This window comes from Nicotiana attenuata, chromosome 3 (genome assembly GCF_001879085.1).
Source record: "Nicotiana attenuata strain UT chromosome 3, NIATTr2, whole genome shotgun sequence".
Taxonomy (NCBI): Eukaryota; Viridiplantae; Streptophyta; class Magnoliopsida; order Solanales; family Solanaceae; genus Nicotiana; species Nicotiana attenuata.
In genome coordinates, this window is record NC_031991.1 from 11,945,754 (window position 1) to 11,972,476 (window position 26,723).

At 41.4% G+C, this 26,723-nt stretch overlaps 2 protein-coding genes across 2 annotated transcripts; one reads left to right on the plus strand and one right to left on the minus strand.

Annotated features, from left to right (window-relative positions):
- LOC109224183 lies at positions 877-1,966 on the plus strand. Its single transcript, XM_019388767.1, has 2 exons — positions 877-1,515; positions 1,661-1,966. The coding sequence occupies exons 1-2, from the start codon at positions 877-879 to the stop codon at positions 1,964-1,966; spliced, it is 945 nt and encodes a 314-aa protein (XP_019244312.1).
- On the minus strand, positions 7,395-10,510 carry LOC109223321 (peroxidase 12-like). The gene is made up of 3 exons (XM_019387582.1): positions 10,209-10,510; positions 9,244-9,438; positions 7,395-8,210 (listed from the first exon to the last, which is right to left on the minus strand). The coding sequence occupies exons 1-3, from the start codon at positions 10,458-10,460 to the stop codon at positions 7,593-7,595; spliced, it is 1,065 nt and encodes a 354-aa protein (XP_019243127.1). The 5' UTR covers positions 10,461-10,510; the 3' UTR covers positions 7,395-7,592.

Here is a 26,723-nt window from a genome sequence, read left to right on the forward strand (position 1 = left end):
GGTTGCTCCAACCTCTCCAAAATAGTTGTGTCTTCAGAGGAAAGATGAACGGAGATCCAAACAATCATCTAATAGACTTCGAGGAGATCATGAACACCTTCCAGTGTAATGGTGTGTCACAAGATGCAGTTTATCTAAGGGCATTCCCCTTCGCACTTAAAGATGATGCTAGCCCTGGCTTTGAAGCTTGACACAGCGATCCATTAGAACATGAGAGGAGATGACCAGAAAATTTCTAGATAAATATATCTGCTCAACTAAAACGGTCAAGTTTAGAAGAGGAATCCATAACTTCTGCCAGAATGACACTGAGACTATGTTTGAAGGTTGGGAGAGATTTAAGGAGATAGTGTGAAAGTGTCAGCATAGCAGAATTAAACTTTGGATGCAACTCCACGACTTCTAGAAGGATTGACACTAACCTCACGAAGAACATTGAGTAATGCAGTTGGAGGTCCATTGATGGAGAAGACTCCAGAGGAGATAGTCATTATACTTGATGAATTGTCTGAAGATGCAAATTAGTGGCCCTCTGAAAATGCTTAAAGAAGAAGATCAACTAGTGTGCACCAGGTTGATGCTAACACATCTATGCAGGTACAGCTTGATTCCATGGAAAAAGAAATAAGGAAGCTGACCTTAGCTTCGATACATAATGAGCCTCATGCAGCATATGACATATGTGGAAGAGGATGCCCTACTCATGAGTGCCAAGCCTCAACTATGGAAGTTAATGTTGTGGGTAACTGTAACTTCAATGTAGTGGGTCAGAAGAACCCCAGTTTTTCATGGAGTTAACCTGGGGGTGTAGCAAATGCATGGCAACAAAATAACTCCAGATTTTAAGGAGGTCCTGGTTTTGTGAATCAGCCAAGGATGCAGTTTCAGCCTCAACAGCCAATTCAGTCTAGGTTAGAAGATCTGATGAAGTCATTCATTATCAAGACGGATGAGAGGTTAGATGCTCATGGTGCAGCTATCAAAGAACTTGGGACAGGTTTGCGTAACTTGCAGAGACAAGTGGGACAAATTGCAAATATATTATCTGAGAGAATCCCATGTACTCTGCCAGCTGATACTGAAAAGAATCCCAAAGAAACAGTAAATGATGTGACCTTGAGAAGCGGACAAGTATTGAAAGATCCCACTCCAAGTCAAAAAGAAGCTGCACCTGAAAAAGAAAGTGGGAAGGAGCTGAAAATTGAAGATGATAAAAAGGCTGAGAAGAAGATAGGCAGGAAGAGAGATGAGAAAAAGAAGGAGGAAACTTCAAGAAGGGAGGAATCTAATGATGTGAGCAAGCACATGCCTGCTTTACCTTTTCCCCAAACTCTCTATAGAGAAAAGCTAGACAAGCAGTTTGAGAGATTTTTAGAAATGCTGAGACAGGTTAATGTGAACCTGCCATTCACTGAAGTTCTCTCACAAATGCCAGCTTATGCAAAGTTCTTGAAGGAGATCCTCACAAAGAAGAGAAAGATAGAAGAGACATCAGTAGTGAAGCTTACAGAGCATGTGCAATCTTGCAAAATAAACTCCCACAAAAGTGTGGAGATCCAGGGAGTTTTACTATACCTTGCTCTTTAGACACTCTAAATTTTGATTAGTCTTTATGTGATGCTGGTGCCTCAATTAATCTAATGCCATTGTCTATTTACAGGAAACTAGAGAAGGAGATCGGAGAGATAAGGTCGGTGCCAATATCTTTGCAGCTGGCAGATCAAACAACTATAACACCCGAGGGATAGTAGAAGATGTTTTGGTGCGGGAGGATAAGTTCGTACTTCCTGTAGATTTCATAGTGGTGAATATGGAGGAGAACAAGGAGGTCCCCATCATCTTAGGAAGACCATTTTTAGCAATGGGTAGAGCTATACGGGATATACATGATAGAAAACCCATGCTTAGAGTGGGTGATGAAGGTAGCAACTGGAGTGAAAAAGGAGAAGCCAGTTGCATGTGTTGAGTGGAAAGTGAAGGGCGTGAAAGAGAAGGCTATTGTTAGTGAGAAAGATAAGTGTGGGTGTACCCCAAGAAGGCTGAGAAGAAGTTGTCTGCACGGATGTGCGCACTAGTTCGAGTGCGTGAAATGGAAACCGACTTTGACTCAAACACCTACTAGAGATTCAGGAAGTTTCCTCTACCTTATATTTTTTAATTGTGTGTCATGAGGACATGCCACAACTTAAAGTGTAGGGTGGGGGATAATTGTATGGTGTATATATATGTGTTAGTTTTTGCTTTTTAATAGTTAGAATTTTTTTTTGAATAAACCATAAAAAAATTTAAAATTTTTGACTTTTCCCGACGATGGATATCATTTAACGGGTTTCTTGAGGGATTAAAGTCGAAAGAAAGAGACAAAAAAATTTTCTTTGTGTCGCGGTTCTTTTCTAAGGATTTTGTTTGACCGGGTGTAGTTAGTTTTTATTTTTATTATGAGTAGGAGACCTTGTGCTATGATTTGAATTAAAAGCAATGTCTCTTGACTTTGTTATGCCTTGAGAATAGTGAGTGCTTTAGTTGTGACGCTTAGGCTCAAGTTTTGACTCTTGTGTAAGTACCTTAAATTGGATGATCTTAATTTTTCTTAACTGCTTTGACTAGAGTGTCTTGATGAGGCCAATCTTGAGTGAGTTATGTGCCATGTGTGTAAGGTTTTGTGTTATTCTGTGCAATGCATTTGATGTCTAGAACTTGCCCCGTGTGTTTGCAAAGTGAAATAGTAGTTTTATTCAGGCTTGAGGGTGATATAGGCATTTTTTTGTTGAGCAAGTTATATGTTTCTACGCACCTAATTGTTATGTATCTTAGTTAACCCCTTTGAGCCTGTAATTCTGTTTCTTTGGCAACCACATTACAAGACTTACCCATTTGTTTGAATTGACCATCTATTTGAACCTTGTAACTCTCGTGAGCACTTGAAATTATTATGGACTTTGTAAAAGTTGAAGTGTGGGGTGGTTGGTTTGGCTTTTGAGTGGAACTAATGAAATAAGGAGAAAAGTGCACTAGTTTTAAAAAAAATAAGAGCCACTTTGAATTGAATAAGAAAAGAAGAAGAAAATAGTTGCATTGTTGTGAAAAATATTCATTGATAAGTGGTAACTCTTGATGTAATTGTGCTTAAATAATGTGGGAGTTAATGCATATTAATGTGAAGGTGGAGTATGGTTTGACATAAGTGTGGAGTTTTTAATGTTAAAGTGTATGTATTAAAGTGCTTAGGGAGGCGTAGTCACTCTTATATCCAAATATATACTACCCATCCCGCAGTTTACATTACAACCAGTTTAAAATCCTACTTGATCCTTGACTGAATGAGCTCAATTAGTAGAGCAGTACACTACGGGTAAGCGTACGGTGCATCTTTTGTGGCATACGAATATTATTTCTGAGAGCGAGTGAATTCTTTCTATGTTGAGTTCCTGATTGTTCTTAAATTTTATTGTGTGTGAAACCACTCTCTATTGTTGTGTGAGGGCGCATAATTCATGAAGGAAAGGTAATGTCATTTATCCCTATGTTAGAGTAAGTGAGTAAGTTGTGAATAATGCGTGGCATTTGTGAGTCAAATCTTGAGGCGAGGATGTTACACTAGTGTGCTTAATCGATTTTAAATATTCTTGGTGTGATGAGTCTTGAGAGTAGTTTAATAAGGTCGGGTCTATATGAAGTGTTGTTTGATTGCCCGAGGACTAGAAATGGTTTAAATGTGCGGTTTTGATGGTAGGATATAATCTCATGTTTTAGTCGCTTATCACACTCTAATTTACTGCACTTTAATTGAGTTGGAGCTTTAATCGCTAGTATTTTGCACTAATTGTGTGTTTTATGCCTTGTAGGAGTGATTCTGAGCTATATAGATGCTATGGAATGAATTCAAGTGATTTGGAGCTTTAAATTCTGAATAAAAGCCCATGGAATTAAGTCCGGATCGTGTTCGGGGATCAACGGATGATAGTGCTCTTTAAAAACGAAACGAAGAATCGAGCAGGCATACTGTGCAGTGTCCAGTAAAATGCACATGCTGTCAGAAATCCGTTTGGGCTCCACAATATATCGTTGGAAATCTATTTAAAAGGGCTACATTTTTCATGTTTTACGTTTTCCGAAATTCACAACAAAACAGGATGAAAGGTGCGCGACCGCGCGCTAGTCGCATATTGGGCGCGCATGTGTGGCAGAACAGGGTGTAAAATGCGTTGCCAAGTGCGCGAGCACACTTCCAAGTGCGCGGCCGCGCACGTCCCACTCCAGAAAAGTGTCCTATTTCGTGTAAGAGAAGGTGTTTTCATTTGGGCCCGACCCTACTTGGTATATATACATGGAAAAATGGTACTTTTGGGACTTTTGACACATTTAAGACCTAAAGAGGCTAAGAAAAGGTGGGAGAAGCAAGAGCACAAGGAATCCATCATTCAATCCCAACTCAAGACAAGGGTTTGGATTGTTTTATGTTTTTCTTTACTTTAAAATTAATTGTAATGAATTACTCCATATCTATGGAGTAGTTCTCCTTAGGGTTTGATGGATTTGGTTCATTGATACTTGTTTGTGGATAATTAACTCTAGTTTTTATGTATTGAATTATTTTGGATGTTTTGATCGTTGCTTCTATATTCACTAGTTCATGTAATCGAAAGAGGCATAACTTGTAATATTGTTGCTTTATATTTTGTTGGTTGAAGTCTTTAATTCTTCTTAGCAATTGAAAGAGGCTAGTTGAATTGTTGATTGAACCAAGTTAGGAGAATAATCGAGAGAGGTTCTCCTAAAGACCAATCCACTACGAATTCTTGCATATCTTCACATGTTTAAAATTGATTATCTTGTGAGGTTGGGACTTAATCGAGAGAGAAGTTTCTACTAATCAATTGAACTAATAACGAAGTGAATTCAAGAGAATCACTTGAACATTAAAAGTGAATTAACTAGAGTTAAATATCAAACATTTATCTTGCACCTATCCTATCAATCCTATGTTCTTCCAATTGATAACTTCCTTTGCTTAATACTTGTGTTGATTGTCTTTAGCCAATAGTTTAGATTCTTAGTTAATTTTAATTTTAATCATATAAACCTCAATTGTTGATCATCTTGGATAGCAATCTAGCTACAAATTACGAAAATACTGTTTAACTCCAATCTTGTGGATACGATATTATAATTCAATATATTCGACCAGCAAGCATATTTTAGTGTGTGTTTCAAGCTCGTCACATGTCGACTAAATTCAGTCAGAAATTTCATTTTTAAAAAACCGAAAATTTAAATTACCGACCAAAATAATTGCAATGTGCAATCTGCGGGAATTTTAAAATATCGACTAAAATTGATCGGAATTTGTCTTTTCTAATTTATTATATTTTAATAATTCCGAGCGATATCGGTCGGTATCTTAAATTTTTTATAAAAATGTAAGATTAATTTAAGACATCGATCACTATTGTAAGAAATAAATAAAATAATATTTTACGAAATTCGGTCGGCACATTTAATTTTCCTAGAAAGTGTGTCAGATAATTTGGTCAACTTTTGGTTGAACAAACCGATCACCTTTGGTTGGAAATTGGGACCGAAGGTGGTTGCTTTTTTTTACCGACCAGCCTTATTCAACAGATTAAAGTCGATCAAAAATTGATCGATTTTTCAAGGTTTCCGACCGAAATCGGTAAGTATTCCTGAGCGATATTCATAGTTATCTAGTTGTGAAGAAAGAGGTGGCCTGGGGTGCCACAAATATTTGAAAAAATTCATCCTCAAGTATCCTATACAGCAGCTTTCCTTTAAAACACAAACTTTTGAATCCATTTTCCATATTCTCATGATCAACTAACAGATGTTGCTACATAAAATGCGCATCCACGTCACAGAATTCCAACTGCTCATTGAAAATAGCTTTCAGTCCAGCATAAATAAGGAGCGGCCTCCAATTCTTTCAATTGGAATGCCCTGTTCTTTGATTTTGAACAGCTCAAAACCAGTGTAACCAGTGGCGGAAAAACATTGGCCGAAAAATTACACTATGCTGAAGAGCTTCTTCCTCAACGATCTCTTAGTGTGTTATTTGATTTCATTAATCATAGGTTGTCCGTTGGCTTTTTTTCTCAAATTTGGGTTTTTTTCAAGTTTGTGGATTAAGTACAACTTCTAATTATAATTAAGAGTTGGCCGAGTAGCCTAGGAGATACATGTACTTGTTCCGGATTAATATTCCGGTCCTTATACTCCATAAAGTTTCATTCAAACACTTGAACTCGATTAAAACTAATATATTAAACACCTCCGGCCATGTGTGTTGTTCACTCTCCTTGATATGGAGGACACATCAGATCCATCTAAATAAATAATATCCACATCATAATTTACATTACAAAAATTTACTGTTTATAAAATCTTCAAATCAATTTATTTTTGTCAACAAAAAAAAAAAATGAAAGAACCCCACACCTTCTCTACTCTCTCCACGTTTCCAGCTCTCCGCCTTTCACCCATCACCACCATTTTCATCCTTGAAAGTTCACAAATTCTTACATGGTGACAAGCTACTTCTTCCACCCTTCAAGGTTTCCTTCTCTATTTAACCCCCTCTTTCTACTCTATTCTTCCCAAAATACAAAAAGTAAAAACCTCTGAATCCACTCATTGTACGAATCCAAATTATGCACCAAGAGTAATAATTCAACAACTAATTTTGTCGATAGCTGCAAATCTTTAAGAATAACGAAAAGAAAACATTAAAGGAGGATTTGAGTTGTTTAAGGCAATGGAATTTATGGGCAAGAAGGCTTGTTAAGGTCCAATTTATGTTGGTGGTATATTGCTTTTGAGAACCAAATCATCAAATTTTGTTGAGCTCTACCAATTTGAGAACTCCAAAAATTCATCCAAAATAGACATCAATACTTCAAATAATCAGATTTTTATTTTATTTATTTTCACATTTGGACTGTATCGATGGAAAAATAGGGAGAAGAGGAGGGAGGTGGTAGTGGTGGCGAAAAGAAATGGCACAAAAACAGCTCGGATTAGGGAGGTGGCGGTGATGATGGAAGAGTAGAAGAAGATAGTAGCGGTAGAGATGTTGGTGGTGGAACGGGAGAAGGCGGTGCCAGAGCCAAAATCGAAGAGGCCGGAGGGTTGAAGATGATATGAGTTGTTATACCTTTTTTTTCCTTTCTCTTTTTAATTTTTTTGCCATTTTCTGATTTAGCCCCCATTTCACGCTTATTATGCGAGTGCATACCAAGTATTTTGTCCACCTCAGTTATTTTTATGCCATATCAGCTTGGTCAATGATCAGAAGTGTTTTAAAACTAGTTTTGATCGAGTTCAAGTGTCTCGATGAAACTTTGTGAAATACAGAAACCGAGATGTCAAACCGAAACAAGTACGAGTATCTCATAGGCTATACTGCCTTAAGAGTTTGAATAACATATTCAATATATTTAAACAAAAACAAAAATTACCGAAAAACCAACAGCAACGCCATGCCATGCCCGTGTTCGGTAGATTATGGAAACATTTGGCCTCTAATTATTACGTACAAGAAATACGTTAACAAAAGATTATGAAACAAGTTAATTAACTTAGAGTGCAGCATACAAGGTTTTCTCCAACCCTTCGACAACAGCAGCCAACAACTTATCCTTGTTCCTCACTGAACACTTAGCCCTAATTTCACCTTGTCCACCAGTCAAAACATTCAACTGTCCCATCTTAATCATAGCATTAACAAACTTATTAAAGAAAAGTGTCTGATTCGCACTAAAGCTTGTGACAATATTCTTAGTCCTTCTATCCGTGAACAAATCTTGATCCGATGTGAAAAGCCCTTTCCTATTGATGAGATCAACGTAGTACTTGTTGTCGAAAACGTTAGGGCTTAGGATATCCATGTTGACAGTGTTGTTGGAGTTCGTGGTTGGACAACTGGTTTTAAGGTTGTTAGCAAATGTTTTGTCCATGGTGGAGTCTTGGTTAGGGTATAGACGCTCCGTGAAAGAAGTGCAGTGGCTTATTCCGATGGTGTGGGCCCCGGAGAGGGCGACGACGTCGGTGGGGTCGAAGCCCTTAGTTGCAAGGCGAGTGAGGAGGGTTGTAGTGTTGGCTGTTGGTGCAACAAGGTTGTCTAAGGTTGCTTGTTCTGTTGCAAAGTTTTGTCCATCTCTTCTTCCCAATGGTACAACATAGTTTGGGCCACCAGTCTGGAACAATGATAGATAAATCTTAAATATTGAATCAGCAAATAAGATATTGTATCATAATATGTACACATTTTACTTTCGTTAATTAAAATATGTACTTTTAATTTGGTCCCTTTATACAAAGATATATGTATGTTGTATTTATTATGAGCAGAAAGTTAATAGTACAACATATGAGTTGTTACATAATTAGTTCATAATAGTCCGTTAAACTTTAGAGGTTCACAAGTGGAGGGATTATACGTACAAATTTCAATTAAGTAAAGTTCAAATATGCTTAGGAGAGGAAAAAGGTTAAATATGTTAACCTAAAATGTTAATGGAATTATGGCTTCCTAGGAGAAATAGGAAATTTAACTAATTATTTTTTATTCCATGAATTACATAAAGAAACCGTATATCGAGACAAGAATGAGACCACAATCACTTTTTATAGTTAAAGTTGCAACTCCAATTGGCTTTCCGAGGTGAAGTTTCTTAATTAAATGGGTAATTAGTGCAGTAATTTATGTTGCTCGAATTTTTCAAAATATTATCGACTGTGTGTTGGATTCTCCAAAGTAATACTCCCTCTTGTCCACAATAAGTGATCAATTTATTTTTTTATTTTGGTCCAACTTAAGTGTCCATTTATATAATTAAGAAAAAATTCAATTTATTTTTCCAAAATTATCCTTATGTACGTATTCCTAAAAAGTCATTTACTCCTCACATTTAAGAAGATAAGTAAGTGCTACTATAACTTTGGTGCAAGATTTAATGAAGAATAGTTTAGTCACACTAACTATTTTCGTCTAGAATTTAATATTTTCTTAATGGGTGTGCCCAAAGCAAATTGATTTCTTATTGTGGACCCAGGGAGTATTTATATTTTTGAAGGATTCGACATAAATGCGACAATATTTTGGAAAGTCTGCCTAATATAGGTAGTAATTAACCGGCCGGGTAACTAAAGTGTTTAATTATTAATGGACCTACATTTCCATCAAGTTAGGCACTATAGGGGAAGAAGAAGAATGTATAAATAAATTACCAAGACAACTGCATCCCTAGCAGCAAGGGCTGTAATATCAGAACAAGATACAATTCTTCCACACTCCTTATGCACTCTTTCTCGAAGATCATCAATGATCTTAAATGACTCTTTTCTTAGTGTCAAATTTGGTATTGCAGTCTTCTCACTAGGACCTCCTGCTGATCCATCTAGCAATACTGAACCATCACATCCCTGCATCAATTATACATTCATAAAAAGAAAAATACACATACATACCCCTCAATTTAGAAAACCATATCAAAAAGTATGTTGTGAATAGTAAGCGCACCTAATCTAAGACATATTAGAATCAGCCAAACTAGAGAGCCAACAATTTAGGGCTTGTTTAGTACGACGAATAAGGGATAATTAATTCCGAAACTAAATTTGAGATGAATTTATCACATATTTAGTTAGGATAAAATCGTGATTTAACTAATCCCGAAATTAGTTATCCTGGGATTGTAGTGTTATTTTTATCCCTATGGAAGAGTGAGATAACAATCTCGGAATAATTAATCATGGGATAACTTGTTTTTTTAACCAAACGACCCCTTAAGTAAGAATCAGTGGATAGATTGAAGTTGCACAAAAATAGTAACTCCATCTGTTTCATTTCATGTGACGTTATTTGATTGGACATAATGCAAAATTTAGGAAAGAAAGACAAAATTTTGGCACATACCAAAAAATAGTACTCTAGAATTATTTATCTTAATTAACTTGGTTATAAAAGTACGTCATTAAATAAGAGTAAAATGAATATTATTTAGTTTCAAGTTAAGGAGTTTCTAAATATAGACAGCTGTGTTAATATTCTTTTCTAGAACAAATCAAAAGAAAAAGAATGTCATATAAAATGAAATCAAAGATTACTTCTTTATCTAAACTTTCAGGTTAACGGTTGACTGGCTAATCAGAAACAACTAAAATTAGAAGGAACAGTTTATAGAGTTAATTACTTGGACAAAGCAATCATGGAAATGAAGGCGAAGCAAGCCAGCAGCTTGGCCAACATCATCCTTAAAAACTTTCTCGAGTCTCTTCCTAACAATGGATTCTAATTTTGGACAGCTAGATTGAAAGAATGTCCATGAAAGCCCTTTTACTACAGGAGGAAGTCCTTGAGCTTCTGAGACAAAGAATTGAGAAAAAAGCAAAAGAGAAGAGATAAACAAGAGCTCAAATGTTGAAGAGACAGTAGTAGAAGCCATGAGTATAGCTAATTAACTGTCACTCTCTTGATGATAAAAATAGCAAAACAATGGTCAAATTTATAGCCAGTAGTAATTATTTAAAATGATTAGTTTTTGGTAGAGTGAAATTTAATTCAAATATAGAGCCATCGAATTCCCAAGATCAAAAAGGGTCATTTGTGCATGTGGTCGTCACAAGCTGCCATCTTCTAATTTCTTACTTAAGATTAGAATACTTCGTGGTGTAATGATTCTTTACCCTCAAAAGCGGATAACAATTAAATTTACATGTGATTTTTAAGGATATGTGAATTAATTCAATACAAATGGTAGATTGCGTTAGATTAAACAAATAAAAGATCAAACCAATTATGGGGGGTGAAATCGAACTCGATAACAGCCTTAATGAAATGCCTGCCATCGATCCCGGACTCACAGTAACAAAGCACTTGGTGAACAAAAATAAGAACTTTCAATAATAGAGAAAAATAAAAGTAGATTGCCTTGATGCGCGTGTTACAATGTGTCTAATGAATAATAAGAACCCCCCCCCCCCCATATAATAGGGGAGTTTTACCCTAAGTACAATTTCATAAAATGTAAATCTTCCGTTTAACTAATCACCGGTTCTCTGCCGGTACGTGTCGAGATTCACGCCGTGATATCCGGCTGATCGCGGATATTACAGCCTTTTGTTGGTCGTGCTCGGTTACCTGGTAATGCTCTCCGAGGCCTTTGGGGTTCGAATCGGATATGGGGCCATGACCCCGATACTCTCGAGGGCAGGTGTTTTGACCGGACCACGGATCGAGGAGCTCCTTGCCTCGATTCTGGTTCCTTGCCTTCACGTTTCTCGCTCCGTTTACTTCATCAGAAATCTAGGCGTCCCATGGGCTTGATTTTATCCGTATATAGATAGTCCCCTCATTTCTCAGAGAGTAAGTTTACGGAAACGACGAGAAACGATATGAGCTCTTCCATTCCTTCTCCAATATGCCGTGACAGAAACGACAAAGAATCTGAATCGTCCCGTCAGTCACATCATAATGAGTTCAAATGCGTGTCAACCATCGGCAAGCCGTCCTTGGACGCGAAATGGCGCAAAGCCTCTATAAATACTCCCTCTTTTGTTCATTTTTAATTTAACCAAGCTTCTACCTTCGAATCTTTAATATATCACTGCCTTTGTTCATACTCCAACATTTTTACCTTCATTTTTCAAGATTTCTCGGCAAATTGCAAACTTTAATTTATTTTCTACCCCAAACCAGCGCACTTGATTCTCTTAGCAAAGCTCTCACCCTTCATCTCCCAATCTTCCTTCTCACTTTCCAAAACCTTTTTCCAGATAACAATGGCGAAGACTTCCAAGGCTGTTCCCAAAAAGTCGCTTCTTCTTCTAACCCGACCGCCGAAATCGATGAAGCCACTCCCGATGTGGTCGACCTGGAGAGGTCCGCTGCTAACGTGGCAACTGATGAACCGGCTGTCGAACCTCCCTTGAAAATGTTCATTCCCCGGGGTTGTTTGGTCGCCGACGACTTTAAGGTTAAGAAACCCTCTTCGGTGCAGGGTCGGCGTGAGGAGGCATCGAAATATATATGCTTGATCACCGAATATGTCCTCCCTGAGGTACGAAAGGACTGCAACTGGGTAGATAAGGACATAGTGGTCCTTGACCCTGATGAGGCCATTAATACACATGTCGAGGGATATCTAAGTGTTTGCACTTATCCCTTTACACTGGGCCCGGTAGACCCAGTCATTATTGACTTCTGTAAGAGGTACGAAGTATGCCTCGGTCAAATCCACCCATCGCTATGGAGGATTGTAATCCTCCTTCGATTCTTCGTGAACAAGATCGACTCATGTCGGCTCACCGTTGATCATCTACTCCGCCTGTACAGTCCCCGAATCTTCCGAGGGGGACTGATAAAGCTCGTACGCCGGGCTAGCAAAGCCCCATTCTCAATCATCGATAAGGACCTGGATCGAGGCTGGCAGGGGCATTTTGTCCAGGTGAGGACCTCAGACTTAATCCCCGCCGAATTTAGGCCTTCCCCGAGAGGTGGAATGCATCACCTAAGCACAACTTTCCTTTAAATGTTGATTTTATGTTCATCTCTTTTTTCATCATCGGTATTTGTGGTGGTGCAGCTATTGCTCGAGTCCCAAACGCTCTCCCTCGACTCAAGGAGTGGATCGAGGGTATCATCTCACAGATGCCTTACTCCGAGCGCTCGTGGCGCAAACTCTTGAAGGGTCGTTGGGAGGCCCGTTCCCGCGGTAAGATTTCTTTCCCTAATAAGTTACATTAGGCTTCTCCTTCTAGCATCATGTTCTTATTTTCTTTATTTTCTTTTCGCAGGATTGCCAAAGACCGTCGAGCTTAGGCCTCCGGTCGGGGACGAGGACTTGCCCGTTGATTCCTCTACATGGGGTCAGCTTGGGGCTGCAGCAGGAGAGAAGAAGAAGAAAATAAAGGCTATGGGTTTCCCGAGCTCCGAGAAGAAAAAACCAAAAAGAAGATTGGCCTGTAAACCAAAGGAGAGCTCCAGAATCGAACTCGCTCTACCGGCTCAGGGATGGACCAGAGGAGGATGATCTTTTTGTGGCCCGCAAACCGACCTCCCCTGAAGAGCGGGCGGCAGCCGAGGAGGAGACAATAGAGGCCGATCTTCCTCAGGTTCAGGAGGCCGATGTAGAAACGAGGGCTGAGGCCTCTCGAGACACCGGCTCTGCTCATCCCGGTGTCATAGAAATTTTAGGGTCGTCTTCGTTCATCGAATCTATGTTCGACGAATCCCGAGCGACGAAGGAGCGATCTAACGAAGGGACCCGTGGTGCGGATGATCCCCTCCGTTGTTTTTTTGAAGGGGTGGACTCAACCACCCTGGAAGACTTCTCCAGGTTGGGTGATTTGGAGGTGCCAAGGAAAGACCCATATTCGGAGGTCGACGAGCTGAACTCGAGCCCAAAATTAGTCAACCGGTTCCCCGCCTCGAGCATGGATCCCGGCCGAAAGCGTTCAAGAATCATTACTATCCCGGAGGATGCCTGGGTTCTTTCTGCCCCCGTTGGAGTAGCTAGCTACCTTCGGTGCCTGGTAACCGAAGAAGACCAGGCGAAAATGAATGAGGTGGGCATGTCGTGCTTGTTCAACGAAGCACAGTAGGCGCTGAACCGGGTAAGGTGTCATTACACTCTTTCATCTTCGGATTTTAGTCTTTGATATCTCTCATGCCCTTTCTTTTTTACATTTTTGCAAGGCTCGGTACTTCATCATGAAAGTTTTCTCTGGTAGCGGGATGAGGTTAACCAGCTCGAGGCTGAGGTCAAGGAGCTTGCTGAGAAGAGAGACACGTATAATCTTTTCAGCATGCAACGTGAAGAAGCAGTCAAAAGTCTCCAGGTTGAGTTGGACGCGTCTCAGAAGAAACATGCTTACCTGGTGGAACAGGCAAAGATTTTTTATGTTAGTGATGACGAGTTAGACATGGAGACTAACGGCCAAACCTTGCAGGTCCAGCACAAGGTTGACAGGATCGACCAACTCCGAGCCGAGATAAACGAGGTCAAGGCCATGGCCGAAGGGTGGAAAGGAAAAATGGACCAATTGGCTTCGGAGAAGGAGACTTCCCGAGAGCAGCTGGCATCGGTAGAGTCCAAATCCGAGTGGCGAAAGAGAAGGCTGAAGCACGGACTCGACAAATCGAGAACCTCCAAGCTCAACTGGGCTCAGTTGCTGCTAAACAAGATGCCCTTGGCAAGGAGCATGAAATAGCAAGGTCCGAGTTGGAGAAAGCCAAGGCTGATGCTGAAGAGATGGTGGCCCAGTACAGGGCCGATGTTGAGGCTTTCGAGGCCTGCCTGAAAGTCACAGTCGAGTATATGAAGTGGTTGTCTCGGAGGGAGACTCTTGAGGATATGCATGCTCGTGGTTTCGACCTATCGGCCAAGATTGAAGAAGCAAAAAGGCTCGAGGCCGAGGCCAAGAAGTTGGCTGAACCTGAGGGCGAGGAAGGTTCTGAAGGCTCCGACGACCCCGAGGACGGAGAAGACCCCGACGGCTCTGGTGACGAGGCGGGTTCTGGTGAAGATCAGGCGTAGGTGCCTTAGGAATATTTGTTTCTATACTTTGTACTTTGTTTATTTATTTTGTTAAGACTGTTTTCATTGGCCTTTGTAAAATTGTTTTGGAATGTATATATAAGGTTTTTTTTCCCTTTTGGAAATTTTTTGAGTCTATTGTTTTTAGCACCCTTACATAATTGCAAAGATTTCAAATGCCTTAGCATGGAATAAAATGTAATAAGTTATTGTTCAGAGGTTCGAACAAGACTTGTTCTTGATGTAAATTTTATTTGAAACTCATGGGGGCTCGGAACAACCGGAAGCTTCCCCCGAGATAAGTGTTTTTAGACTATAATTTTTCTGAGGGTAACCTTTGAACCGGTTTGAAATTTTTGAAGGCCTTATGTTTTGATTACGCGCTTCGGACGTCTCCGAACCGTTTTTAGGGTGGCCGTAGCCATTCAAGTTTGGGCACTACCTAATAGGCTTTGTGCCTCTGGGCTTCGATAACCCGAATCGTCCGAGTTTATTTTGGACGAAAGTCCCCGAGTGGGGGTGATTTATTGGACTCGGATAGATGCGGCCCTTGGGCACGATATCTTTAAGGAACAAGATATAGTAGTCTTAAGAGACAAAATATGTATCAGCTTGACACTTTCTTTTATTCCTGTGTGCAATATACAAGATTGTAAGTGTGTACAAGCTTCGTGTTATGTCTTAGGCGGTCTATGCAGGCACGGTTAATTTGACAGTTTGGACCTTACGGTAAATCCTATCCACCGAGCCTAGACTATTCAAGCACAAAGTTTCCTTCCTTGCTAAAAATCATCATCCGAGGGTGATGGCTCCCAGTATTCGAGGTCGGCCATTGAGAGGGTGCGGATACTGTTGACTTGACCATCGACTCTGCTTTATAACCGGTCTTTGATTCTAAGTTAGCACGATCCTTTCCAGAAAACCCATTTGGGACAAAATCGGTTCAAGGGAAAAAGAGTGCAACACGTGCTTTCAGTCCTAAGAACGAAATCGTCCTCTGGCTATTGCCTACAAGTGTTAGTCCAATCCACAATATATATATATATATATATATATATATATATATATAAAGAATAAACGGGGTCGTACCTTAGTAGTAGTATCAGTTTAAGTGAGTCATGTTCCAGTTGTTTGGTAGCCGCTCACCGTTTCCTGCTTTGAGTTTGTACGAACCTTTCTCGGTAATCTCGATAATTCGATATGGACCTTCCTAATTCGGTCACATCTTCCCTTTGTTTGGGTTTCGAGTGTTCAGTGTCACCTTTATTAACACCAAGTCCACGATATTGAAGTGTCGGAGGTTGTCTCTCCCGTTATAACACCTTTCGATCTGTTACTTCTGGGCGGCCAACTGTACGAGGGTGGCCTCGCGCCTTTCATGCAATAGTTCCAAGCTCGTGTTCATGGCCTCACCGTTTGAATTTTAGTCGCATATCAGAATTTGAAACTCGGTTCTCCCACCTCGACTGGTATTAGTGTTTCGGCACCGAAGACCAACAAAAATGGGGTGGCCTCGGTATTGGATTTTGATGTCGTATGGTACGCCCTAAGGACTTCGGGCAAGATTTCCTTCCATTTTCCTTTGACATCGGTTAAGCTTTTCTTAGGGTTTTGAGTATGGTTTTGTTTGTAGACTCCGAATTCCCGTTCCCTCTAGGGTGATAGGGTGTTGATAAGATTCTTTTGATCTTATGGTCTTCAAATATTTTTCTCACCTTGCCGCCAACGAACTGCTTCCCATTGTCGCATACGATCCCGGCCGGCATTCCGAACCGACATATTATGTGGTCCTAGATAAAATCGATAACTTCCTTTTCCCTGACCTATGCTTGAGCTTCAACCCTTTTAGAAAAATAGTCAGTCATAAATAGTATGAATTGAGCCTTACTGGGTGACCATAGCAGGGGACCGACGATGTCCATTCCTCATTTCATGAATGGCCAAGGTGACAAGACCGAATGTAGTAGTTCCCCAGGCTGATGGATGATTGGTGCATGCCTCTGACAGCTGATAAGTAGGGACTTTGACTGCTTATTTGCTCTCTTTTACTTGCGTTTTAGCTCAAAAATGCTTAAAGGTATTCCCGAGAACTAATGAAATGTGCTTTCTTCCAAGAATATTGGAAAATGAGCAAAAGAAGTGAAAATCAACTCAAAAAGGAGAAAAATTGGACAAGGACCAAAACAAGGCAAAAAGGGCCACAGTGCGGACCGCACAATATTGTGTGAGGCCGCAAACTCTGAAAGAACATTGATGGAATTTCCTCACAAAGTGAAGACCGCACACTTATTATGCGGCCGCAAAAAACAAGCTTCAGAGAACTTGCAAGTTAGAAGATTGAAGATGTGCGGACCGCACTATTATTGTGTGGCCGTAGGAGGCCAAAATGCAGCCGCACTCATAAATGTGCGGTCCGCATAATGAAGGCCAGCTCCAGTCCAAGTTCAATTGTGCGGCCGCACTCAGAAATGTGCGGTCCGCACAATTAAATGAAGTGCAGCCACATTCCAATTTTATGCGACCGCAGAAAGCCCAATTGACCAGTCAATCTCAACATGCGGACCGCACACAGAATTGTGCGGCCGCGCAACCTCCGCATGGGCAATTTTGTCAAATATTTTTAGCTTAGTATAATAGAACTTTTTGTCATTTTTATGTTAAGTTTGGTAAGTTGGGAGCACCTGAGCCGTTTTTATTTACTGTATTGGGTAACATTGTACTAGATTAGATTTTCAACATTAGATTTTCTTACCTTAATCAAGTATTATGAATTCTATCTTAGTTTCTTCTTTAATTTCTTTATTTACCATGAGTAGCTAAACCCTCAGCTAGGGTTGTGACCCAACCCTAGTATGGGGACTTAACGGGTAATTAATTTGGGGCTTATTTATGATTGGATTTATGATATTTAGCCTAGTTCTTGTTTAAATTTGAGAATTGATGGTTGCAAACATTAATTCATGCCTATTTGACTTAGTCTTTACTTGAGAAAGAGAAACTAAGTCTAGGAAAACTTGGCTAACTAGGAATAGGGGTGAACTCAAGAAATTGATAGCCCCAATTAAAGGGTCAAACCTAGAGATAGTAAGACCCGACTAGAGCATTTATCACTTGCTTTGTGAAATACCAATTTGGACTTGAGAAAGCCAAATCGGGCAAAATCACTCAAACTACCGAGAGGTATAGAGTGAGTAATAGAGTGTGATTGCTATATTGTATCTCGATCAACCACACATGCCCTAAAGCTCTAAATCCGTTAAGTAACCAACTAGATAGAAGTCGCAACCCTAGATCTTTCATAACTTGAAAAACAACCAAAACATAAAAAATATTATCTCTTAGCTCTACAATACAATCAATAGCTTAAAAGTAGAAGTAGAAACAACAATTGAAAATGTGGAAGTTAATTTGGGGCACATCATACAGTCACACTAGGTGTATACCTAATCCAAAATCTAACTCCCTGTGGATTCGACCCCGACTTGCGTTGGGTTTTTATTATTGCTTCGACCACCTCACAACCTATATTTGTGGTGTGAGTTTGGGCGGCATCAATTTTTAGTGCCATTGCCAGGGAGTTAAACGGATTTAGCTATATATCTAGGTTTTTGTGTGATTTGTCTTCTTTTCCTTCCGAGTCACTAACTTGGTTTTTGAATTGATTATAGGTACGAGAATTGCTCTTAACAACGAGCCCATCAGAAATTTTCCATTGGGGGAAGAAGTGGACGATGATCAAGGAGATGAGGTTCTTCCCGAACCTCAAGCAAATAGGCAAGGCCGACCGCCTCATGATAATGTTCCCGTCCCTCCACCACCTCCACCAAGAGCGGCAACGCACTGGGTGTTGCCGAATGAGGGTTATGCAAGTGCTATAGTCCCGCCCCGTATTAGGGCGGGCAACTTCGAAATCACCAATGTGATGATTACACTACTTGAGTAACGGGGATTCTTCACCAGGGTTACGAGTTAAAATGCTTACAAGCATCTCAAAGGGTTCGTCGATACTTGTTGGGGGAGAAAGCAAACCAATGTTTCCGAGGACGCGCTGCGGTTGAGGCTATTTCCCTTTTCTCTACGGGGAAAGGCATTGGACTGGTTAGAGAGATTACCCAATCATTCCATCCATACATGGGATGAGTTGGTGGAAAAATTCATTGCCAAATTCTTATCTCTGGGGCATATGGCTACACTTCGGGATGAGATTCTTGCGTTCAAGCAAGAGCCCAATGAGCCATTGCACGAGATTTGGGAAAGATATCGTACCATGGTTAAAGAGTGCCCGAATAATGATATGACCGAGGCCATGATCCAACAAACCTTCTACAGGGGCATCAACACAACAAATCAATGTGTGGTAAATCAACTCGCCGGTGGGAACTTCATGAACACGCCTTATGCCGAAGCTTGTGAAATTTTGGATGAGATGGCAGATGCCTCATCGGCATGGCAAAGTAGAGCCAATGTTCCTCAAGGTGACCCAAATGTCATTCACCTACACAAGGAACTACATGATCATGGGAAAGCTATTGCCGAGTTGACAACCACAATGAATCAATTGGCCAAAGCTCAGTGAATACGATGGAAGTTGTGAATATGATTATGAACAAGAGACGGCAAAAAGGTCAACAAATGCAAAGCCGTCCGGAACAATTTTTGCAAGATGATAGTGGGTATGACCAACATGATTCGTTCAATGAGCAAGAAGAAGAAGTGTAATATGTTAACAATTATCAAGGCCAAAGAAACAATGCTCAAGGACAAAATCAACAACAATGGCGGTCACAAGGAAATTGGAACAACCAAGGCCACCAAGGCAATTGGAGTGGTGGTAACAATAATCAAGTCAAAATTGGAATAATCAAGGTAACCAAGGCAATTGGGGAGGCAATAATCAAGGCAATTGGGGTGGCAACAATCAAATCAATTGGGGAGGCAACAACCAAGGGGGTTGGAACAATAATAACCAAGGGAATTGGGGGTCGGGCTTTCAAAGAGCCCCGATGTATCAACAACCAAGAAACCCGCCTCCATATCCTTCCCAAGGTCCGAGTTCTTCTAACAATGAAATAGACCGAATAGAGAAACAAATGATGGAGAATAACGCGACTCGGATGCTCAATTAGCCTCTCACACTTCTATTCGCAATTTGGAAGTTCAATTAGGCCAAATCTCGCAAGCTTTGAACACTCGTCCTAAGGGGGTACTACCAAGTGATACGGTGGTGAACCCGAAGGGTGGGAACAACACGGGACATGCTATGGCCGTGACTACAAGAAGTGGAAAAGGTGGGGAGGAAACCACCTCAAATCAAAGAAGAATTGTGGATGATGATGTAGTGGTTCAAGAAGACGAAATTACAAGTAATGTGGTTCAAGCAAATGAAGAAGTGAGGATTGATATTGATGAAAATGAGGAGGAGACACAAGAAGAAGTGAACCCGTCTAGGGAACACGTAATTGACATTTCGGAACCGGTAGTGCCAAAGGCTAAGGCACCAATGTCAAGGACTCTTCCTCCATACCCCCAAAGGCTTGCAAAGCAAAATAGTGAGAACCAATTCAAAAAGTTTATTGACATGATGAAGAGTTTGTCTATCAATATACCATTGGTTGAGGCTTTAGAGAAAATGCCGGGTTATGCAAAGTTCATGAAGGACTTGGTGACCAATAAAAGATTGACGAATTGTGAGACTATCAAGATGACACATCAAGTGAGTGTTATTGTTCATTCAATGGCTCCAAAATTGGAAAATCTGGGCGCTTTCACAATCCCTTGCACTATTGGGAGCGCCGATTTTGCCAAAGCTCTATGTGATCTAGGGGCGAGTATCAACTTGATGCCCTACTCGGTGTTCAAAACCTTGGGGATTGGGCAACCAAGACCCACATCCATGACGTTGCAAATGGAGGATCGTACAATGAAGAGGCCTTTGGGTATTATTGATGATGTGTTGGTTCGTGTTGACAAGTTCATCCTCCTGGCGGACTTTGTGATTCTTGATTGTGAAGTGGACTATGAGGTTCCTATTATTTTGGGTAGACCTTTCTGTGCTACGGGGAAGGCTCTTGTTGACGTGGAAGTCAGTGAGCTCACTTTCCGGGTGGATGATGAAAAGGTGGTCTTCCATTGTGCAAATATATGAGGGAACCGAATAGCAATGAAGTTTGTTCGTTCGTTGATTTGGTGTCCAATGTGATTGTTGATGATACTAGTGCCACAATGAATGTTGAGGACAAATTGGAAGCCGTTTTGCTTAACCTTGATGATGAGGAGGAGAATAATGGCTATGTAGAATGTGTGAATGCATTGCAAGGAATGGGGTCGTACACTTCTGAACTCCGCAAGTTATCCTTGGATCTTGAAAACCGGAAGACTCCTCCAACAAAACCCTCAATCAAGGAGCCCCCCACTTTGGAGTTAAAGCCATTGTCTCCGCATCTCATGCAGGTAGAGTCCACATTGGAGGTTCTACAAAGGAGTAAAAGAGCAATTGGATGGACATTGGCGGACATCCGGGGTATAAGCCCCGCCTTTTGCATGCACAAATTATTTCGGAGGAGGGTGCCAAACCCTGTGTTGAACATCAAAGAAGGCCAAATGAAGTAATGCAAGAGGTGGTTAAGAAGGAGATAATCAAGTGGTTGGATACCGGGATTGTTTACCCCATTTCCGATAGTTCATGGACTTCTCCGGTGCATTGTGTCCCAAAGAAAGAAGGCATGAATGTGGTTACCAATGATAAGAACGAGTTGATTCCTACACGAACGATGACCGGGTGAAGAGTGTGTATGGACTATCGCAAGCTTAACAAAGTTACAAAAAAGGATCATTTCCCACTTCCCTTCCTTGATCAAATGCTAGATAGGTTGGCCGGCCGTGCTTTCTACTGTTTCCTTGATGGATATTCCGGCTACAATCAAATTCTTATTGCTCCGCAGGACCAAGAGAAGACTACTTTCACATTTTCTTATGGTACTTTCTCATTCTCAAGGATGCCATTTGGGTTATGCAATGCACCGGCGACTTTTCAACGGTGTATGATGGCTATTTTCACTGACATGGTGGAGGATATTCTTGAGGTCTTCAGGGATGACTTTTCTGTGGTTGGGAATTCTTTTGATGATTGCTTGAACAATTTGGATAAGGTATTGGCAAGATGTGAGGAGACTAACTTGGTACTGAATTGGGAGAAATGTCACTTTATGGTCGAGGAAGGCATTGTCCTTGGCCATAAAATTTCAAAGAATGGTATTGAGGTCGACAAGGCAAAAATAGAAGTGCTTTCTAGACTTCCACCCCCGACATCCGTGAAGGGAGTGAGGAGCTTCTTGGGTCATGAAGGTTTCTCTCGCCGATTCATCAAAGATTTTTCCAAGGTGGAAAATCCTTTGTGTAAACTTTTGGAAAAGGATGCCAAGCTCCATTTCAACGAATATTATATGAAGGTATTCGAATTGCTCAAGTTCAAGTTGACTACTACTCCTATTATCACAGCACCGGATTGGAGCTTACCTTTTGATCTCATGTGTGGGCTAGTGATATGGCGGTTAGAGCAGTGTTGGGGCAAAGAATCGACAAAATCTTCCATCCGGTCTACTATGCTAGCAAGACCATGAATGATGCCCAAGTCAATTACACAGTGACCGAAAAAGAGCTACTTTCTATTGTCTTTGCTGTGGAGAAGTTCTGCCCATACTTGATGGGTACAAAGGTGATTGTCCGAACCGATCATGTGGCGCTTCGATACTTGATGAGCAAGAAAGATTCTAAGGATAGGTTAATGCGGTGGGTGCTTCTATTGCAAGAATTTGATCTAGAGATCCAAGACCGCAAAGGTAGTGAAAATCAAGTGGCGGACCACTTGTACCGCCTGGAGGAGGAGGGGAGGCCACATGACGGCCTTGAGATCAATGATTCCTTCCCCGACGAGCAATTGCTAGCCATTTCAATGACCGGGATGCCATGGTTCGCCGACATAGCCTATTATCTTGTGAGCGGCATTGTACCAAATGAGTTCTCTTCATACCAAATGAAGAAGCTCAAACGGGATTGCCTTGACTATTATTGGGATGAGTCGTACCTCTTCCGAATTTATACAGATGGTGTGATTTGACGATGTGTGCCGAAGGAGGAACAAGTGGAAATTCTTGAGGCTTGCCACTCTTCACCGTATGGTGGTCACCACGGTGGAGCTAGAACGGCAACAAAAGTGTTGAGTTGTGGATTCTATTGGCCTACTCTCTACAAGGACGCTAATGATCTAGTCAAGCGTTGCGATGAAAGTCAAAGGGCCGGTGGGATTTCTAAGAAGAATGAGATGCCCCTCACCACTATCTTGGAAATTGACATCTTTGATGTGTGGGGTATTGATTTCATGGGACCATTCGTAAGTTCTTGTGGGAACACTTATATTTTGGTGGCTGTGGACTATGTGTCGAAATGGGTTGAAGTCGTTGCTTTGCCCAAAAACGAAGCTTGAAGTGTGGTGGCATTCTTGAAGAAGAACATATTTACAAGATTCGGTACTCCAAAGGCCATTATTAGTGATGGGGGATCGCATTTTTGCAACAAGGCTTTTGATACCTTACTCACAAAGTATGGTGTCACTCACAAAGTATCGACCCCCTACCATCCTCAAGCAAGCGGACAAGTTGAAGTCTCCAACCGGGAGATCAAGAGTATTTTGTCAAAGACACTGAATGCCAACCGGACGGATTGGTCAAGAAAACTTGATGATGCTCTTTGGGCTTATAGAACGGCCTACAAAACACCGATCGGGATGTCTCCATACTGGTTAGTGTTCGGGAAGGCGTGTCATCTTCCGGTAGAACTTGAGCATAAGACCATGTGGAGTTTGAAGAAGTTTAATCTTGAGTGGGATGTCGCCACAAACCTAAGAGTGGCACAATTGAATGAGCTACTTGAATTTCAGTATCATGCCTACAGAAGCTCGTCCCTATACAAGGAGAAAATGAAGTACCTCCATGACAAGTACATCCATAACAAGGAGTTTAAAGAAGGTGATCTTGTGCTATTGTTCAATTCCCGGTTACGGATGTTTCCGGGCAAGTTGAAGTCAAAATGGAGTGGCCCATTTGAAATGGTGAATGTAACCCCCTTTGGTGCTCTAGATTTGAAAAATAAGAATGATGAGGTGTTTAGAGTCAATGGGCACCCGGTTAAACTTTATCTTGGCAAGGTTGATGATGGCCACATTGTGGCGGTTCTTCATTTCAAATGATTGGTAATCTGGGTCGTGCCACGAAGTTAAATCAGGCGCTTCTTGGGAGGCAACCCATGTGTCTTTTTCTTTTTCTTTTTCTTTTTCTCCTTCATTAGATAGACTTTGTTTTGTACTAACTAGTTTTGAAGTGTATGCAGGAATGGGTGTGCATTGCAAGGACTATACCTGGAAAAATTTGCCGAAGTGTTGAAATTGTACGGACCGCTTTGTGCGGACTGCACTAAAATATTGCAACCGCAGAGAAGGGTATGCGACCGCACAATTCTTTGTGCGGCCGCACAACTAGAGATCCAAAATCACCAACTCTCTGAAGTTGGAATTCGCAGAAAAGTGGCCAAAATGCGGCCGCACTCAAAAGTATGCGGACCGCACAAGGATATGCGGCCGCACTCATTTTGGTGCGGACCACAGAGCTCAATTCATGTACAGGTAAAGAGTGCGGACCACACTCAAAGTTGTGCGGCCACACTCAGGTAATTTCTGGACCGACTTGGTCAAAGTATAAATAGGGCTTTTCACCACTATTCACAATTTACGCTCTCTGTACTCCCAAGCCCTAGAAAACACTATGTATCCCAAAAAAAGCTAAGAAATCACACTCAATTCATCAAGTTATATTCTCACCTGCATCATTCACTACTCGTATGTTCAATCCATGTTAGATTTCTGTTCATTTTTCTTAATTTTTGTTTTTGTTTTATTTGATTAGTTTAGTTATTTTTAGGCCTAATAATGTCAAATGTGCTTAATATGTGCTTCTAAATCATGTGGGTAGCTTCATATATGTTCATTAGGGACTGGGTAGACCACTAATCTTGTCAATTTATGCACACCTTGTTTAATTTGTGAAAAAATTGCAAGAACCCTAAGTGTAGTACCGTCACTGTTTGAATTGTGCGGCCGCACACATTTTTTGTACGGTCCGCATAGCTGCTAAATAGGGTAAAGTTGGTGCTTGAAATGTGCGGACCACACTCACAATTTTGCGGTCCGCAGAAAAATTGTGCGGCCGCATAAAAATGTGTGCGACTGCACTTTTGAACTTCAGAGAATCAGAAACGTAGGTTTGGACTTGGGCGGCCGCACTCAAAATTGTGCGGTCCGCACTTGAGGATATGCGGTCGCACTCACAATTATGCGGTCCACACTTTAGGGTGTGAGACCGCACTTCAGAATTGTGTGGTCCGCACTGTCTCTTTGATGAATGTGTTCTGCAATTGTTCTGCAAATGCTTTAATTGTTTTAACTTCAACTAACCTATGTTCCTTATGTTGCAGACAATGGTTAGATCGCGTGGTAGAGGTGACACATCTAAAGGGAGAGGTGAATCCTCCCGAGGCCGAGGCTGAGGCAAGAGTAACCTACCACCTGCCATACAGAGGGTAATAAACAAGAAGGCTACGGCCAACAGAGTCCCAGAATCTTCAGACACCAGTGAATATGCCCCGTCTAGGGAAGCTTCAGAGGGAAACTCTGTACAAGCACAGTCAGAAACCCAATCACAGCAAGTTCAAGGGAGATACCAACCCCGTGACGAATCCTCCACCTCAGCTAGTTCTTCTGAGGGTTCAGATGCTAGTAGCCAGGGTTTAGAGCCCTCCTTTACACACATTCCTCCTGCACCGATTTATTTAGATGATGATGAAGATGATGGTAGAGGAGGTGACACTCGAGTGAGCAGCCTTGAGAGGTCAAAGAAGAAGTAAATATGGGAGGGTCGGTTTGTGAGTTTGACTGCCTTCACGAGGTTCAGAGAGTGGGGGCCCGGAGATCGCTCACACTTAAGCGACAGTTCTTAATGAAGGATTTGGACATTCACAAACCAAATGTCCTTAGACAGTTCTGGGAGCAAAAGGGATGGAAATGGTTCACCCAAAGTGTCATCGACGCAAATGAGCACTTGGTTAAAGAATTTTATGCCAATGTGGCTCACATAAAGAAGGTTACCAAGATAACTAAGGTGGGAAATCTGAAAGTCCGATTCGACTCCTGCGCTTTGAACTCTTATGTGGGATTTGAAGAAGTAGAGGCAGTCTAGTATTTGGGAGAGCTTGCTATGGGTGATGCAGCTCGCCCGTGTCTAGCTAAGATTTTGGCTGCTCGAGGACCACCACCCCCGTGGCTCACAACAGGGGTTCCTATAGTCCGGGCCACCCTAAATTTTGAAGCTAAAGGGTGGCAGACCTTTGTGTGCAGCCGTATTGACCGTGTTTGAATGAGAACAACCTCCCACTTCCCCGATCAGTTCTGGTGGCTTCTATTATGGCTGGGTACCCGATCAATGTGGTGCTATAATGTCAACCAACATCACATTAGCTGTCCAAAAAGGTGAAAGATCCTACCCTTGTCCAAACTTCCTCACAAAGTATTACAATGATCAAAAGGTGGAGCCGAGGACATATGATACGAAAGTAAAGGCCAAGAAGCCTTTCTCATGGTACCACCTGCAGGGTGCTGAAAACCTAAAGTTTAAGGGTAAGGTAACTACCTCCGCTGGCCAGTCTAAGGAGCCAACGGTAGTAGTTACTGATTCAGCTGTTGAGCCTTCCACAGCTGCCATGCCTTCCATAGCAGCCGGTCCTTCCACCGAGACAGCTGACATGCCACCACCTCCACCTGCTAGACCATCTATATCAGTGCTAGTGTCTGCCTCTTCCACATATCCACTCACTGCGCTGCGAGTCTCCCAGACATTGGCGAGTCTCAACAACTGGATGCAGGCAACTACTTCAAAGTTGTCTGATATACCCAGTGATTTTGCAACACAGTCTTCTACCCCAGCAGCACCACAGGTACCTCCGTCAGTGGAGGCAACATTGAAGAAGATTCTGGAAAACCAGAAGACGATCATGGCTACAATGGTGGCACACCGGAAAGCTATTGAGGATTTGGGAAAACAAGTTAAAAAGATGAGGAAATCTCAG

What these genes read in the sequence shown, in the direction of transcription:
- LOC109224183 (XM_019388767.1), top strand. Translation starts at nt 877, where the DNA reads ATGCAGTTTCAGCCTCAACAGCCAATTCAGTCTAGGTTAGAAGATCTG. An exon ending in TAGTGAAGCTTACAGAGCAT is followed by an intron (nt 1,516 to 1,660) that starts GTGCAATCTTGC and finishes GTCTATTTACAG; the next exon opens with GAAACTAGAGAAGGAGATCG.
- LOC109223321 (XM_019387582.1), bottom strand. Translation starts at nt 10,460, where the DNA reads ATGGCTTCTACTACTGTCTCTTCAACATTTGAGCTCTTGTTTATCTCT. An exon ending in TCCATGATTGCTTTGTCCAA is followed by an intron (nt 9,439 to 10,208) that starts GTAATTAACTCT and finishes TAATTGATGCAG; the next exon opens with GGATGTGATGGTTCAGTATT. An exon ending in CTAGGGATGCAGTTGTCTTG is followed by an intron (nt 8,211 to 9,243) that starts GTAATTTATTTA and finishes TCATTGTTCCAG; the next exon opens with ACTGGTGGCCCAAACTATGT.